The 18,374-nt window shown below is 28.4% G+C and overlaps 1 protein-coding gene across 1 annotated transcript; it reads left to right on the top strand.

Moving 5' to 3' along the window:
* Nucleotides 1–7,578: 7,578 nt before the first annotated feature.
* LOC115706676 (uncharacterized) lies at nt 7,579–13,908 on the top strand. Its single transcript, XM_030634392.2, has 12 exons — nt 7,579–7,901; nt 9,056–9,230; nt 9,411–9,494; nt 10,018–10,259; nt 10,389–10,626; nt 11,255–11,334; nt 11,639–11,723; nt 12,044–12,175; nt 12,279–12,392; nt 12,504–12,551; nt 12,840–12,924; nt 13,025–13,908. The coding sequence occupies exons 1-12, from the start codon at nt 7,759–7,761 to the stop codon at nt 13,114–13,116; spliced, it is 1,518 nt and encodes a 505-aa protein (XP_030490252.2). The 5' UTR covers nt 7,579–7,758; the 3' UTR covers nt 13,117–13,908.
* Nucleotides 13,909–18,374: the final 4,466 nt, after the last annotated feature.

Here is an 18,374-nt window from a genome sequence, read left to right as displayed (position 1 = left end):
TCGTAGTTCCTTATTTTTATGTATAAAAATTTGAAAAAAAGAAATAAGAAATATTTTATTTTATATAAAATATATATTTTTAGTTTATGCTAAATTTTTTTAAAAAATATTCTTCATTTTTCATATTCTTAAAAAATATACTAAGAAAATAAAAATAAATTATATTTTAAATATTATGAAAAATAAATAAAGAAATGTGCATAATTTAGAAAAAAAAAATATGATATAATATGAGTATAATAGACAAAGAAATTAACACAAAATAATGTAAAAAAAAAATCTAAAAAAATATTAACACTAATTTTCTAAAACTATTTTTAGTTTATATTTTTTTTAATATTGGGGTGCATTTATAATTTTATGCGGTGAAAATAAAATTTTTCATAAATATAAAGCAAGTTATACAAATATAACTTTATAAATATAATTTTTTTTTCAAAAATGTATAAATTTCTCACTTTCATTATATATTTTTTTATATATATATATTTTAAAAAATTATAATTAATTAAATAAATATGATATTAAATATATATTGAAATCATGCTTTAAAACCGCGCGAAGCGCGGCTTTGTTTACTAGTTTTTTTAATAATACAATATACTCAGAAATTATTAAAAATTGGTACAAACTTATATTTTTACCATACAAAATTTATATTTGTCCTTTCTCTTTTCTCCCTTCTTCTAGGATCTTTATAGGGTTTCCTTGTTTCTTTCGGCCGAGGTCGTTATCGTCGTGCAACTTTCCGTGCCCTGGTCGAGAGAATGTTCATGGTGGCTTTCGGCTTAGGGGTCTAACACAACTCAATGGGGTTGTTGAGGTTGGTGGGGCTCTTTACCGGTGGTGAAGCTTTGTTCTCAGCCTAAGATTGGCTCCTGATGTCGTTAGTTTTCCCCGTGGCATTGGTGATTCTTCTCATTCTCTCATTCATTTTGTTGGTTGTGGAGTTGTGGTGAGCCATTACTCAATTTGTAAAAGAGTAGTCAATTAGTCATTTTGACATAATTATGTATTAATATATGTTATTATGTTTAAGGCTATAACTTTAATTATAATTTTGGAACTGGGCGAAAATTCGACCAATTTTAGCCAATTGTCCAATTATAAATCAGGGTAAATAGCGGCATAAATACCTAAAGTTTTATGTTTGTAAGCGACATAAATCTAATATTATTTTTAGCAGCATAAGTACCCAATGCTTGTAAAACTATAATTTTTTTCTAGTTTCGTCAGTACAAACTCTGTTTTGAATTTATTAAAAAAAAATAGAAGTAACTGATACTACATATTTCTATCTAGACCCAATGATAAAAAATTTAGACCTTATATGTGCTCTGTTTAAGACAATAACAGAGTCTGTAATGATAAAATTAGAGAAAAATTACAGTTTTACAAACATTAGGTACTTATGCGGCTTACAAACATAAAATTTTGGGTACTTATGCCGCCATTTACCCTATAAATTATTATTATTTAAAAAATTGTGAAATTAACAATACATTATAAATACTCTATCCAAGAATAACTTTTAGTTTGTTATATAAAATAAAATCAAGTTCTAATTTAGACCAATTATAAATAAAAATAATCTATAAATTGTTATTAATTATATATTTTATAAATTGTAATTTTTAATAGCAATAATATTTAAGTTATATTTCTAGAACTTCCGCACGTACCTATTTGTTAAGTATCAAGTCAATCGCCACGTGTCAGTTTCTTATTGATTCATGTTATTAAATTTTATTTTTTATTTAAAAATTAATTAAAATATACCAATAAAAAAATAACACGTGGATAATAACTTGACACTTAATGGCTAAATATCAACAAAAGTTTCAAAAATATAACTTAATAGGGCCACCTCCGAGGATAGACGAGCCACATGTGCGTCTCAGGCCCTCAAGGCCTCAAAATTGTAAAAAAAATATTAGTATAAAATATTAAATAATGAAAAAAAAATATAACAAAAATTGTTTGATGTAATAGTTTTAAGCTAAGAGGTTAATAAATTAATTCCCAAATTTATTGTGTAACTATGAAGAATTGAACATTAGAATTTTTAGAGTTTTTAAAAGATTTATCATTATAGTAAAATATTATAACTATAATTAAACTATATATACTGTCCCAAAATTTTATTTTATCTTAAGTCTCGTATACCTTAGATTCGATTCGATTATGTAACTTAAGTATTATCACAATTAAAATATTTATTTGTAAACTAAAGTTAAACTTAAATAATTTAGAGTGTAAATTGCTTAAAATAAACAATAATAATAAATCGTTAATTTTCAAAAAAAAAAAAAACAATAATAATAAATTAACAACTAACAAAAATAATAAATAAAAATTTAAGCTAGATTGTCTTTTTCCAATAGATCTAAAAAGCACACCGCATATTTTTTCACAGCTATTTTTAATAGCTCTGCCATTCTTTTTTAATAAATCTTGAAGCAAGAAATACCGATCCAGTGTGTCGCGGTCCCATGTACTTTATTGGACCCCACTTTCAGACAGTACAACACATCACGCCAGTCTCTGAACTTAACGTAACAATGAATAACCAATCGGAGACTGACACGTCATCTAAGGTCCACGGAGTTACCCTCGGGATTCGCGCAGGGTAGAACACACTGAGTTGGATTTTGGCAGGGCGTTGCCGGGTGGGTTATACAGCTAGATTGAGCTTAGATTTATTAATTTTAATTAATTAGTTTAATTATTATCTTTAGTTAAACCTAATTTTGTTCACTATATTACATAAATAATAATATTTACATCAATATGATATATTCAATTGAGTTAATTAGTTAATGTCATATTCAGTATGACCAATTTGTGAAAAAATATTTTATTTTTTTTATTAATTTTCAGTTTATAAGATAGTATTTCAAATATAGCTGAAATATTTCAATAATATATCGAATGAATCATTATGTAAATTAATTAAAAGATTAAATTTTGTCGAGCGCAATTGTATTTAGTACCAAATATTTTTCGAAGGGCTAAAGATTATATTTCTTTAAATTTTTGTTGTTTTTACATTTTAAAATATTTTTTTATATTTTTAAAAAAATCTACATAGCAACCAACAGAGCAACTTAAATCACAATTTAAATTTACATAGCAATTCACATAGAAACCACCATAGCAACTATTGGAGTAACTCTAAGGGCCCGTTTGGTACGCAAGATTGGACTGGATTGGAATGAAAATGATTGGACTGGACTGGACAAAATTGGATTATGCTGAAAGTAATCCTGTGTTTGGTTTAAGAATGGACAGGACTATTTTATTTATTTCCTTTTAGAAAAAAAAAAACTTAAATTAAATAAAAAAACTATAATAATAAATTAAAATTAAAATATATAATAATAAATAAATATAAATAAATAATTCATAACAAAAAAAATAATATATCATATATAATTAAGAATATATCATAAATATATAATAAAATATTTTGTCATATTTTTTATTTAATAAATAATTAAAATAGTAAAATAAAAATACTTGAATAATACTTAATTGTTTATCTTAAACACTAATTTAATATAAATATTAATTTTTTAAAATATTTCTATAAATTTTTTAGTAATTTAAAAATAATATATAATTTTATTGTCATATTTTTTTCTTAGAATCAATTTAAGTAACTATTATTTAATTAATAATATTCTAAATTTTAAAAACTTATGTATTATAATTCAAAATTATACATTTTTACTAATTTTAATGAATAAGTTTTTGATAAAAAAAATGTATAAATAAATGTGCGATAATTATTTCCTTTAAATTCTTATTAAATTTAAAATATATTAATAAAATTTAAATTAAAAAAACGATAAAAAAAAAATCTCACCTGCATGGGATAAATTAACTGGATTAGTTATTCAGACTTCTAACATGCCCAAACACTGGATTGGACAAATTAACTTGTCTAATCCAATCCAGTCCTGCGTACCAAACGGGCCCTAACAGTAAAAATAAAAAAGATAAAAAAGTTAAAAAATAATATATAAAGTGATTCTCCTATTTCTTTTTGTATTAATGTTTTGTTTCTAACTTAATTTTTTTTAAAAAAATAAAAAAATCAAGAGAAGATAAAAAGATTTTTTTTTTTTAATTTTTAAAATTATTTTTTGAAAAAAAGATATATCTATAAATATTCTAAAATCTATGAAGTTACATTATCTTAAATTAAAGCTATCATTTTCTTCATCTTTAATAATTGTGATTTGTAGTTTAGATTATTCTCTTCATTAATTTCTTTACAAAATTAAGAGCAACAGTGGTATGATTGATCATGACCATTGATTTTATTAGTTCCCATTAATCTATCAATGCTGTAGTTGTTAGTTGGCATTTATGGTTGGATTGTTAAATCATATTGTTTAATTTTCTAATATTTTTATTTTGGATTTTTCTTAATCAAGCTACCATGCATATTATCAATTCCTACTTGTTATTAAATATTAATTATAATCTTAGTAAACAGATTATGCAAAAGATTATTGTAAATAATTCTCAATTTGTTGTGGCAAAATTAGTATAATAATGTCTTGTATTTATTATTATCTATGTGGTTATAATTTAATAAATACAAGTAAATCATGGCCAATTAGTATATTATTCTATTTTTAGTTAAGGTTTTATATGGTTTTTTAGTAAATAATTGATTTTCTAAGATTTTTATTATATTTGAGATAAAATTTTATAGGTAAGTGTAGAGTATCATGTTTTGATAAGTCCTCTATTTATTTTAGCATCTATAAATATTTATTAATCTACTTTTTTTTTTTAATGATCTCTACATTATAGTTATTTAAAAATATTTATAATCTTTTAAAAAAATTCGACTAGTTTATAATGATGAAAATAAGATTTAAATATTTTTATTGCACATATGATTATTTTTTCTTTTATAAATTGTAAGTAACTATATAAACATTATTTTCAACACATTAAACTATTTAAATTTTTTTGAAAATTTAAAACAAATAAAAAATCTACAAAAATATTCCTTTTAGGAGATGTGCTACAAAAATTTCCAACATACTATATAATTTACTTTTTTTTTTTGAATGACTATATAATTTACTTAAAAACACTAAATTATACAATTTAGGCAGCCACTTCACAATTTTGATTTCATGGAAGTTAAATGCGAATCTATAAAGAATATTTATTTTAATACTAAATTATACAATTTAGAAAGGCATTTAAAAAAATTTATTTAATGGAAGTGAAATACGAATTTATATAGAATATACGTTTCAACAAAAATTATCCATTTTGTCACAATAAGAAAATACTTAAAATTTTATATTTTATGCAGGTAAACTACGAGTTTATAGAGAATATTTGTTTCAACAAAAATTATCTACTTTTAAGAAAACATTTTAAAATTTTCATTTGATGTAAGTGAAATGTGAATTTATAAAGAATATTCATTTCAACAAAAATTATCTGCTTTTTTCAGTCCTAGGGGTGCACATTTACACCCGAAAACCCACCCAACCCAAAAAAATCTGAAAAAATGGGATTACAATTTTAGTAAATTAGGTTCGGGTTATACCCGATTCATCACCACCTGGATTCGAGCTTCATTAACCCAATACCCGAAAAATCGAGTTACACCTAAACCCACCCGAAACCTAAATATATATATTTTTGTAATTTTTTTATATATTTTTTTGAAAATCATTAAATTAAAACAAAAAAAAAAATCCAATTCTAAACAATGATGTATCATTTTTATTTTCTTCTTCTTCTTTTATTTTTTTTTTACTTTCATTATTTTGTGTTTTTTAATAAAAAATGTATAAAAGTGATATTTTTCAATAAAAAAAAAGAAAAAAATGCCAATCCAACCCGAACCCGATCAAAACCCGCCCAGACCCGGTTCAATTCGAACCCGACCCACCCGCCCTCGAAAACCCAGTCACACAAACATGTGGGTTCGAATTACTAATTATATACACATGAACCCGAAAAATTCGAAACTCGGTAAAACTCACCCGATATGCACTCCTATTTTTCACAATAAGAAAACACTTAAATTTTTCCATTCTATGAGGTAAAATGTGAACCTATAGAGAATATTCGTTTCAACAAAAATTATTCCCTTTTTCACAATAAGAAAACACTTAAATTTTCCCGTTTCATAAAAGTGAAATGCGAATCTACATAGAATATTCGTTTTAACAAAAATTACATGTTTTTTTTTTTTGACAATAAGAAAAAACTTAAAACTTTTATTTTTATAAAGGTAAAATGCGAATCTATAGAGAATATTCGTTTTAACAAAAAATATATATTTTTTCACTATAAAAAACACTTAATTTTTTTTTTATAAAAGTAAAATGTGAATTCATAGAGAATATTCATTTCAACAAAAAAATATATGCTTTTTCACAATAAGAAATTACTTAAAATTTTTTATTTCATAAGAGTGAAATGCGAATTTATAAAGAATATTCGTTTCAACAAAAAAACAGCTTCTCCACCATAAGAAAACACTTAAAATTTTATGTTTTATAAAGGTAAAATGACAATTCATAGAAAATATTTATTTCAACAAAAATTATCTGCTTTTTCAAAATAAAAAAACACTTCAATTTTTTCGTTTTATAAAAGTGAAATGCGAATCTAGAGGGAGCATTCGTTTCAATAATAGTTATTTATTTTTTTTCATAATAAAAAATAACTAAAAATAAAACCCCTAAAACTTATAAAAGAGCCGTAAAAAATGCAGTCTATTGATTAAAAACATGAATATCTTATTCTATTTTGCTAAGTAATTTCTTTTGCTTCACTAATGAAAACTTAACACTATTAAAAACCACATTTTTTGTCCTTTGGTCCTATTGTTTTCTTCAATATGAAAGCTCTCATTAGTATTATTTTTTTAAATTAAAAATTGCATAATCAAAAAATTAAAATAAAATTAAACCCACTTTAAAAATAAAACAAAATGAGTAGACAAGATTTTGTTTTATAGTAAAAGACATAAACCCAACCGAAATTAAAAAATTAAAAAAACACACACTTTTATCAACAATGATTACAGTGCACCTCATCACAGAGGATTATTCCAACTTTACACTATATTATTTTTTACTCTTTTTTTTTAAGATATTAACGAAGCATGACACGAGGGTATGAAAGCAAAGACAGCCAATCACTGACCAAAGAATTCACAACCACCACACTCACTCACAGCGACTGAACACCACGCACCAATTACATCTCACAACACCGTTGCTTTCACTACCAAAAGCTCCGATAACGACACTCATTCCTTCACACGCGCTAATCAACATGCGTGAAGTCATGACAGCAATCGTGAAACCAAATTGATAAAATAAAACAACGAAGCACCACTTATCACCTACCCAATCAAATAACGATCCCTTAAAAGCTCTTCCCAATGCAAAGGTTCCACGTCAGCCACGACTACATGTTTGTACACGTGTCGTTTCCCTACTCGTTTAGACTACACAACTTCTTCTGGACCGTAGAGCAGAGAATTATTTTCAGTCCCTAAAGAATAGGGGTAGGCCAGCGAAAAGCATAAGCAGAAATGGGTTTTGAGTTTTTTTTTTTTTTTTCGGGGAGCAATAAATAAGAGCTCTTCACACACAGTTTTCACAAATTCTAGAGAGAGAAAGCTGTTACTGCTGCTTAGTACTGTTTAGAGAGAGAAAGTGTGAGTGAGAGAGAGAGAGAGAGTAGTGAGAAAAGCAAAAAATGGAGGATCTACCTGAGGAATCAGAGAACGGAGAAGAGGTACAGGGCTCGAGTTTGACTATGGAGAAGGTTGCTGCAGCTAAACAGTTCATAGAGAATCATTACAGAGCTCAGATGAAGAACATTAAAGAGCGAAAAGAGAGGTAGCGCTTTGGAGTCTGTTTGAATTATATGTAATTTTTTTTATTCTGTTCTTGTTTTATAGTTGAGAACTAATTAGCTGGAGAAATGTTTTGTTTGAGCTATGAATTTTTGATGTACTGTATTTTTTTTTTTTTTTTTTTTTTTGTGAGCTTAGGGCGTAATATCTGATAATCTTGTTGTTAGATCTTTGTTTTTGTTTGTTTTTTCAGTTAGTTATGTGTTTGGTGACCGAGAAAATAAGTGAGAAAAGAGAATGTGCGAGAACAGGACTTTTTTTGTGTTGTAATGATTTTAATTGAACTTGTGTTGTTTGGTTTACTGAAATTATTGGTACATTGAAATCACAAGAACTTTCTCTGACAATGAGATTGAAGTTTAGGTGTTATAATAATTTAGGTATTGTTTCAGATTTAATGCTGCTAAAAATCCACATGATTGGTGAGATATTATGATTAATCTCATTACTTGCACAGTTGTTGAATTATATGTTTTTTTTTCTTTCTCTGTTATTGTTTGGCTGTTAAGAGCTAATTAGCTGGAGAAATGTTTTGTTTGAGCTATGAATTTTGGATGTACTGTATTTCATTTTTGTTGTTAGCTTAGGGCATGCTATCTGATATTCTTGTTATTAGATCTTTGTTTTTGTTTGTTTTTTTAGTTAGTAATGTGTTTGGTGACTGAGAAAAAAGGTGATAAAACAGAATGTGCGAGAACAGGACTTTTATTGTATTGTAATTATTTCAACTGAATTTGGCGAGGTTTTGTTTACTGAGATTATTGGTACATTGAAATCACAAGTGCAGACATTGAGAGTTAAGAGTTGTTGATGGTTTCAGTAATGAACTCATTTGTGGTGTTTTAATTTAGGTATTGTTTCAGATTTAATGCTGCTGAAAATCCATTTGATTGGTGAAATGTAATGATTTATTTCATTACTAGTTCTTGGAATGTCAGTTATAAAATTTCTGATCCAGTGATTTTGGATAAATTTTTGTAATGATTTATGTGCATTTTTCAGTACTCAATGTTTTATCCATGAAGTGTATGAATAAAGAAACCTGACTTTGGTGCTTATGAAATTTGTGTTTATTTATACTTAAAGTACTGCAATCAATGTTGATTTTCATTCTCTGTGATAAATTTTGTATTGCAGACGATGGATGTTAGAAAGGAAATTGGCTTCGTCAGATGTGCCTGAGGACGTACAAATGAACTTGATTAGAGATTTAGAACGGAAGGAGACAGAATTTATGCGGCTTAAAAGGCACAAGATATGCGTGGATGATTTTGAGCTTTTAACCATCATTGGAAGGGGGGCCTTTGGCGAGGTTGAAGTTCTTGAAACGTGTCATTTGAGTTTGACTCTCAGATTCTTATGGCTTTCTTTTTTCATATCAATAAATTTTGCTATGGAAGACGTGCCAGACTTTTTTCATCTTTAAATACACAGGCCCTTTTATTCAATTGTTTTATTTTATGTATTTATCATGTAAAATTTTGAATTACAGGTTCGATTATGTAGGGAGAAAAAATCTGGCAACATTTACGCGATGAAAAAGTTGAAGAAGTCTGAAATGCTTATGCGTGGACAGGTGATGACCAATGCTTAAGCCTGTCTCTGCAGTTGGCTATAATATTTTCCTTATTAAATTATTGTGAGCATGCTTGTTGTGTAACTATCACTTCATTCATAAGAACTACTAATCACATATAGTGTTTGGCTCTGTTAGAGTGTTAGTTATTTGAGAATCCTTGTCCAGCCACTCTTAGAACTTGTATTTATTGTGTTGCTTATCTGTATAGTATTTATTGTGTTGCTTATCTGTATTTGCTTTAATCAAGTGTATAATTAAAAAAAAATTAAGAACTTAGAAAGTAACTAATTTTTTAATTACAATTTCACTTGTTAAAGACCATAAATTTTATGTTGATCTTTCTATATAACATGGTACTGCTATGAAAAGTTGATCTTTTTTAATATATTATTGGTTCATCCGTGTAAATATGCTGTCTTGTTTTTCTCTTTTTAGTCTAATATTTAATATATATTTATTGTTTTACATTATTCAAAATAGCATTTACTTTGTTCTGATGATATCTTTTGTTCTTCTGTAGGTTGAACATGTTAAAGCTGAGAGAAATTTGCTGGCTGAAGTTGGTAGCCATTGCATAGTGAAGCTTTACTATTCGTTCCAGGATGCTGAATACCTGTATTTGATTATGGAATATCTGCCTGGTGGGGACATGATGACTTTGCTGATGAGGGAAGATACCTTACCCGAAGACGTGGCTAGATTTTACATTGCGCAGAGTGTGCTTGCCATAGAATCTATTCACAAGCACAACTATATTCATAGGTCCAAATTATTCCATTTTGTCTCAAAACATAGTTTTAGATAGAAGATTTTGTGGTTATTTTGGTTGATATTTGTTACATACCAGGTATTTAATCTGTCTCACTAGTTCAAAGTTTGCTGTCTTTCCAGAGACATCAAACCCGACAACCTTCTTCTGGATAAATATGGTCACATGAAACTCTCAGATTTTGGCCTGTGTAAACCTCTTGATTGTACAACTTTGCCTGCACTGCATGAAAATAGAACTATGGGTGATGAAAATATGACAGAAGCAATGGATATCGATGGAACTGAGGCGGATAATAGGAAAAGCTGGAGGAGCCCTCGTGAACAGCTTCAGCATTGGCAGATGAACAGGAGGAAATTGGTATGGTATCTTCACTGACTCGTTAATTTAGTACATTCAACTTGATTTGAGAGTAGTTCTCTACATTATCTTTAAGCGCACTATCTAATGGCTTCAAAAATTTCACGTTTTTTATTATTTTTTATTATACCTTCTTCTAGTTTTTATTTTTAATGAAAAAGTTACCTTTATATAAGTTAGCTAAATAGTTTCAACTTTCAATGGTTAGGATATAGAACTCTCATTATTTTTGTATTTGAAATAGTCCTGAGCCATAATATCTTTGATGTCACACATCTTTTTACTTTTGTTTTCTTGAGCCAAGTGTAATGTGTGGACTTCCCATATCAACTATTTTAGTTGAAATTGACTATCTGTTTTGCATTTTTAAATCAATTGTATAAAGAGTTTTGTTGAGCTGGATAAATAATAAAATTTACAATAACTTTATGGTCTATGTATTTCTTTAAAGGCTAACTTGCATAAACAAATATGGCATTTTTTCCGATTGGCTTAATGGAGAATAAATAGCATGTACAAAATAGCTCATGTTTGATTGGACATTTTTAACTCATAAAGTATGAAGGATTTGTCTATGTGCACCTTTGACACCTTTTCACTTTTTCTCATTTTAATAATTATTATGAAGGCATTTTCAACTGTGGGAACTCCAGACTACATTGCTCCTGAAGTACTATTGAAGAAAGGATATGGAATGGAGTGTGACTGGTTAGTTTCTTTTTCATTTTGTATATTCTCCGAGTTCTTTCAATCTCAACACTCATTTAGAATATCTTTTTTTGGATAACATCGTTAATTTTGGACACATTTTTTACACTGCTATAACCGTGTTGCTCTTAGTTTCTAGTTTTATTAATCATTTTAGAGAGTAGTTAGTATTGGGTTTTTTCTTTATTCAAGTTTGATGCTACCTGCTCTCTTCATCCACTAACAAGTCTGTTCCTGATTTGTTATAATGGACTTTATTTTGGTTTTCTTTTTAATGTATTTATTCTTTTGGGACTCAATGTAGGTGGTCACTTGGAGCAATTATGTACGAAATGCTTGTTGGTTATCCTCCATTTTATTCAGATGAACCAATAGCTACTTGCAGAAAGGTAACATGCCTAACTCGCTGAGAGTGAACCATATACTAGAAAATTCACCTTACCTTTTCTTTCATGTAAACTAAGTAGAAATCAAGAGAAAATGGTTTCCAAAACGGAATCATAATTATAGTAATATTAACATTAATATCTAATTTTCACTTAAAATTAATAAATATTGAAAGCCTCTTAGGCAACCCGGGGTTGGGCTTTCAGTCAATTTAGCTCAACATCTTTTGGCATTTCTTCACCTCCTGGTTATCATGTCTATTTAACTTGATAGATATGCATGAATGCATTGTATCTTTATTCGTTTCTCCTATTTCTGTCAGATTGTTCATTGGAGAACCCACCTGCAATTCCCAGAAGATGCAAGGTTGACACCTGAGGCTAAGGATCTGATTTGTAGGTTGCTCTGTGATGTTGATCATAGGCTAGGTACTGGAGGGGCACACCAAATTAAGGTATGGTGTTTTTTTTTTCTTTTCTTCTTAATTTTAAAAGGTTTCTAAAGATTCCTTCTTCAATTCCTTATTAAAGTAATAACACATTACTCTATTGTACCAGTCTCACCCTTGGTTCAATGGCGTCATGTGGGATAAACTCTATGAAATGGAAGCAGCTTTTAAACCAGAAGTCAATGGAGAGCTTGATACCCAGAACTTCATGAAGTTTGATGAAGTATTTATGCAGTCTCTATGCTATTGTATTTCTTTATTTTCCTCATTATTGTTGCTTGTTTCTTTATTGTGCTTACTAATAATAACATTATTGTTTTGCTTTTGTAATCAGTTGGATGCTCCAACTCCCTCAAGAAGTGGCTCTGGACCCTCCCGAAAGGTTCGCAACATTATTTCAGTTATTTATTTTTAGATTCTATAATTTTCCTTGGAAATGTCTCTTTAAATTGCTTTCTAATGATATAAATTGATTATTTTGAATTAAATAGAATTATGCACATCGTTTTCTAAGAATTCTTTTTGCTCTTATGGAGTCGATTTTTTCGCTGTTAAGACAGTTAATTAATGCCATAGATTTCTACTCTCTTTATTAATTTCTTTTTGCCTCTTGTTCTTTCTATAACACATTATGACCTTTTACTACATACATCTTATAATTTCATGGCAGTTGCTCTTAACTCCTAAAGATTTAAGCTTTGTTGGCTATACATACAAGAATTTCGATGCTGTAAAAGGGCTTCGCCAATCTCTCGGTATGCATTTCCAACTTCTATGCTTTTTCATTTTATTTAATAATTCAATGAATCAAAACATAAACTCATTCTTTATTCTGTTTCATTTCAAAATCTGCAGGCGAGGCACGCAGAGAGCATGTAACAAAACAGGCACAGGAGGAAATCGAAATACAAATGCTTGCATCAACAGGTGATCCCATGTTACCTTAATTTAAGTAATCATGAGATCAAAACCCCGAAAACAGAAGATTGAATCGAAGATGCATACTATAATAATAGGTTAAAAAGTGCTTATATATGTTGTGGACCAACCAACCATATAAGTGTACAGTAGTAGTTTTCGAAGAGCTTCATATAAAAAAAAAAAAAAGAAAAAAGAAAGAAAGAAAAGCCGGTATAACCCTACAGTTGAGGGGGCAAAAGGAAAGGAGAGAAGAAGAAGACGACGACGACGACTTTAGTTTTTTCAAAAAAAAAAAAAACGAAAAAAAATAAGTTATTGTGAATTAGATTTTAGCAACTTAGGACAGAAACATTTGGAGCTTTTCTTGGCTGCCCAGGTTGGCAGATGAGTGGCACACACACCACACTTACTTGCCTTCACTAGTGGCAGTATCTGGTCAAAAAAATATTATGTGATTTTTAAGAATTTTTTAAGAACAACAAACTAAAACTACTACTATTACTACTCAGAAACTCCATGTCCTTTCCTTTCATTGTTAAAGAATATATTATTCCCCTTTAAAAAATGGGGTAATAATTAAAAAGAAGAAGAAGAAGACTATTATTGGTCATGGAGAAAAGTTGTTGTTGTGGTAACAAAATTTGCCTCAGTTATTATTATTCCTTACGTTTTTGCCTTAAAGTGGCTTAAATTGTAATGGCATGTGTTTGTTGCATCCCTAATTACTTGTGGATTATTTTTCTTTATTTTATTTGCTTCTTCGATAAAATATAAAGAAATTTCCTTTTTGCTATATAAATTAGCAAATTAATTCTTAAGTTTTTTTCGCATAGTAACTTGAGTCTTAAGTTTCTACTATTGTGTCTTTTGAACGGTAGATGAAGTTGAATATAAGTATTATTAAGGTTAAATGTGATGTTGGAATTTTTTTATTTGATTTTATTTTTAATTTTTTTGTGAAACGATCCGAGAATAAGATAGTTGATTAGACTCGTTTTTTTAATTTTAATCTTGGTTGTGTCTTCAATGCGGGAGATGTTTCGATTGTATTGAAGACTATTATTTTAGCTTATTGCTATTAGTAAAAAGAATTGTATAAATAAAAATTATGCTACTATCACTTTTTTTTCCTCTCATTAAGGGTAGGATTTTTGCTTTTCTATTCAAATTTTAACGTCTTTCATTAAGTAGTACATTAATATTCTAATCACATAAAAATTGTAGTATTTGTCTTTGTTAGATCTCAAAGTTTTTAAAAAGTTATTTTTAATATTTTTGATCCTTTGGCAAATATATTTATATTTTTGTAATGAAAATAATTATTACTCTTAAATTTTTTATCTATATAATGAACAGATAATTATTTTGAAGAAAATACTTTAGAAAGTGTTTGATTTTCTCCCTCTCCTTTCTTTCTCCATATTTCTTTTTATACATTTTTATGTGAAATCTAATTTCTAAATATGATGTTTTGGGTTGAAAGACCTAAGTCTCGTCTAGAGTTAAATGATACAAATAGCTAAGATTCATATCAAAATTATAGAATTTAATTCTTTTTATTATTATTATTATTCTAATTATTATTCTAATTTTTCATTTTGTCTAATGCAATTTCCATAAATAATTTGGTCTCCTCAATTCATCTCTGGTGCCTAAAAACACAACATAAGAGACAAAGTTAGGCCATTTGAATTGGATTCCTCAATATAAAGGTTATACATTACATGACCTAATCCCAATGTATATCTGATTAGGTAAATATTTTAAGTTGCTCTATAATAACTTTTCTTTTTTTCTCTTTTCTCTTCAAATACTTTTATGTAAATTAAAATTGTTTGCAGTCTAAGTGGTTTTAGTGCTAAGTTTAAGCAAATTTTCAAATCGCTTTCACAATACATACACTTCAAAGTTCAAACTTCAAACCACACTACAAAGAATATCTATTTCTATTTAGAGAATATACTTGTTTATTTATTTCTATTTAGGGAATTTTGATCTTTTATACTTACATTAGGGAGAAATTTTTCCCCTAAACCTAATATTGGTAAGATAAGTCAATAATTACTCTCTCTCTCTCTCTCTCTCTCTCTCTCTCTCTCTCTCTCTCTCTCTCTCTCTCTCTCTCTGAAAAATCGCCCCAACCCTCAACCATCATCACCCACCCACCCATTGACCGCCACGACCGACCGAAGACCCAACTGGCGTGGCAACAAATCACCGGCAGCACCACATTGGACGGACATCGGGCTCACATCAGACCCCAACCAAAAAAACCCATATTAAACCCAAAACTCATGCCATCGGGCACCCCCCATCGGACGACATCGGGCCCATATCGGACCCGAAACCCATATTCAATATAAACACAAAGCCATCGGGTACCCATCGGACAGCTTTGGGCCCACATCGGGCCCGACACCCACATGTCATCGGGTACCCATCGGACGGCATCGGGGCCGACACCCATACACTCATATTCAATATAAACACAAAGGCATCAGGTACCCATCGGACGACATTGGGCCCGACCAAAAAATTGCCATCTTCACCCACCCACCTACAAACCGCCCTCGAGAGAGAGAGAGAGAGAGAGAGAGAGAGAGAGAGAGAGAGAGAGAGAGAGAGAGAGAGAGAGAGAGAGAGAGAGAGAGAGAGAGAGAGAGAGAGAGAGAGAGAGAGAGAGAGAGAGAGAGAGAGAGAGAGAGAGAGAGAGAGGAGGGAGGGAGAGGGAGGGGGAGGGAGGGAGAGGGAGAGGGAGAGAGAGAGGAAAAATTTCCTCCTAATGTATGCATAAAAAATCAAAATCACTAAATAATTACGGTAGTTTGAGTAAATTTTTTATTTGCTTTCATATTACATAGATTTTTAAATCATACTACATCACCATCATAAAAAATTAAAATTGCGATGGACGGATTATTTGTATCGCCAAATAATTTAATAAAGCGTGACTCTTGAAAATTGTTAATTATCTAAATGTTATCACAAATAGTACTAATGTCGTTTAAATGAAACTAATGTCATGTTTGCCAATAATTAGTGATGCATCATTAAATTATGCTAATTTTCAAGGATAACAAGTATACATTCTTTAAAGGCTAATTAGGATTTTTTTTTTCCCTGAACTTTGACATGTACCAAATCATGCCCCCTAAACTTTTAAAGTCGTTAAAAATACGCCCTGAACTATTGAGATTGTTGAATTTACAGATTTTTGTCTAATTTTAGTAAAAAAATTCTAACATGGATGAAAGTTCAGGGGGCATGATTTAGTACATATCAAAATTTGAGGGCATGATTTGGTAGATATTAAAGTCTGGGGATCATGGTTTAGTACATAAACAATCACTGAAAATAGTAAAATTGAATGAAATTAGACAAAAGTCCTTAAATCTAACAATCTCAATAGTTCAGGGAGAATTTTTAACGGCTAAAAAAATTCAATGAGCATAATTTGGTACATGTCAAAGTTCGGGGAGAAAAAAAATCTTAATTAGCCTTCTTTAAAATAGCAATACTAGTGTATTCCCCTCTTGTTATTAAACATAAATAAGTATATTTTAACTTTTTCTTATATAACAGTATAAATCATAATTATTTAAAATTTTATTTTCATCACAAAAAAATTATTTTAAACAAAAAAAAAATATACAATATATTGTAAATAATTATAAAATATACCCTCATATGAATAAACTAAAATTGTAACTATTCAAGTGGAAAAACTAGAAGAAGGTGCACCCATATATCTTTACTATTTTTTTTTATTTATTATTTAAACAATTTTTTTTTTATTATTAACTAAAATGAGATCATGTGGTGTAAATTCTTTTTCCATTTCCCTACCTTTTCGGTCATATTGACAATCTTATAGATTACATTTAAGTTATAGGAGTCTCATATCTGATTTTACTATGATTCAATCTTCGGCAATACCTTAAGAGTTCTTATCACACATATTTAAACACTTTTATTTCCTCAAATTATATCCTACCAATAAATTCAAGCAATAAAAAATGGGCACATTTATTTGCCAACAAGATTTTTATTTTTATTTTTGAGCAATAAGATAACCTATTCATAATGGTACTAGATACATTGTACCCTTTTAGATTTTATCTTAAAAAAAAAAAAGAAAGAAAAATTGTCCCCATTAGCTACATATTTTCGATGATGTTTTTCTGTTCAACCATGTTATATGTCTCAACAAGAACCTTTTTCAATGCAAATCAAATCACTGAGTCTGTTATCATGGTTTCACAAACACAAGTCAAAACATTATTTATTATGTATCATCTCCTCCTCCACAAGTTATAGATAAAATAAATAAATAAAAAGTAGTAATTAATTAATGAATATTTCCATAAAGTTCATTATTAAAAGAAGAGTAAAAAGAGTATGGTATAATGATAATCAAGTCAATTATGATTGAAAAAGAATGTTTCTTATTTTTGGAGGAACTCCTCAAGTCTTGGATTTTAGTAATAAATTGTACTATATAAATGAGAAGAGGAAGAAAATAAAATTAAATAGTAGTGAGTTAGTTATTGTGTGGTGCTAATAAATTATTTGTTTTGCTTTTTCACTCTTGGATAAAAGTATTAAATTATTCTTATGACTTACTTGTACTTCAAGAAGAGAAATTTTTTATTTTTATTTTTTTTTTTGAGGGAAGAAGAGAAATTTTTTAGAAAGTGCATATTATAAGGTTTTTTTATTTGAGTAATTTGTAGTATAAATAATTAAGCTTAATTTTTAATTACAAATAAATATTTAAGTTTAATTTTTTGTAGTTTTAATATCTAAGTTATATTTTTGGAACTCCGTAAGTAACTGACTGTTAATTGTCAAGTTATTATCTACGTGTTATTTTCTTATCGGTATATTTAAACTAAAATAAAAATTTAATGAGTTGGACCAATCAGGGATTGCCACGTTTAACACTTAACATGTACCTACAGATGTTCAAGAATTATAACTTGTGTATTATTACGGCTAAAAATTAAACTTAAGTATTTATTTGCATCCGAGAGTTAAACTTAGATATTTATATCACAAATTACTTTTTTTATTTTTACTTTAAAATAATTTTTTTTGTATTTTTACGAAAATCCACATGAAACTCTATATAGCAACTATCAAAGCAACATAAATCGCAAGTTAAATTTACATAGCAACTTACATAAAAACTACCGAAGCAATTCAAACTGTAAATTTGAAAAAAAAAAATTAAAAATAATATATGAGGTGATTTCCCTATTACTTTATTACCAATTTCCATAAA

The sequence above is a fragment of the Cannabis sativa genome, chromosome X, assembly GCF_029168945.1.
Source record: "Cannabis sativa cultivar Pink pepper isolate KNU-18-1 chromosome X, ASM2916894v1, whole genome shotgun sequence".
Lineage (NCBI taxonomy): Eukaryota > Viridiplantae > Streptophyta > Magnoliopsida > Rosales > Cannabaceae > Cannabis > Cannabis sativa.
The sequence above is the reverse complement of the archived record's forward strand: the minus strand, read 5'-3'. Positions and strand labels throughout refer to the sequence as shown.

Excerpts from the sequence above, each read along its gene's own strand:
- LOC115706676 (XM_030634392.2), top strand. The coding sequence starts at position 7,759 with ATGGAGGATCTACCTGAGGAATCAGAGAACGGAGAAGAGGTACAGGGC. Across the intron at positions 10,627-11,254 it reads AGATGAACAGGAGGAAATTG|GCATTTTCAACTGTGGGAAC; the intron begins GTATGGTATCTT and ends ATTATTATGAAG. Across the intron at positions 11,724-12,043 it reads CAATAGCTACTTGCAGAAAG|ATTGTTCATTGGAGAACCCA; the intron begins GTAACATGCCTA and ends TATTTCTGTCAG.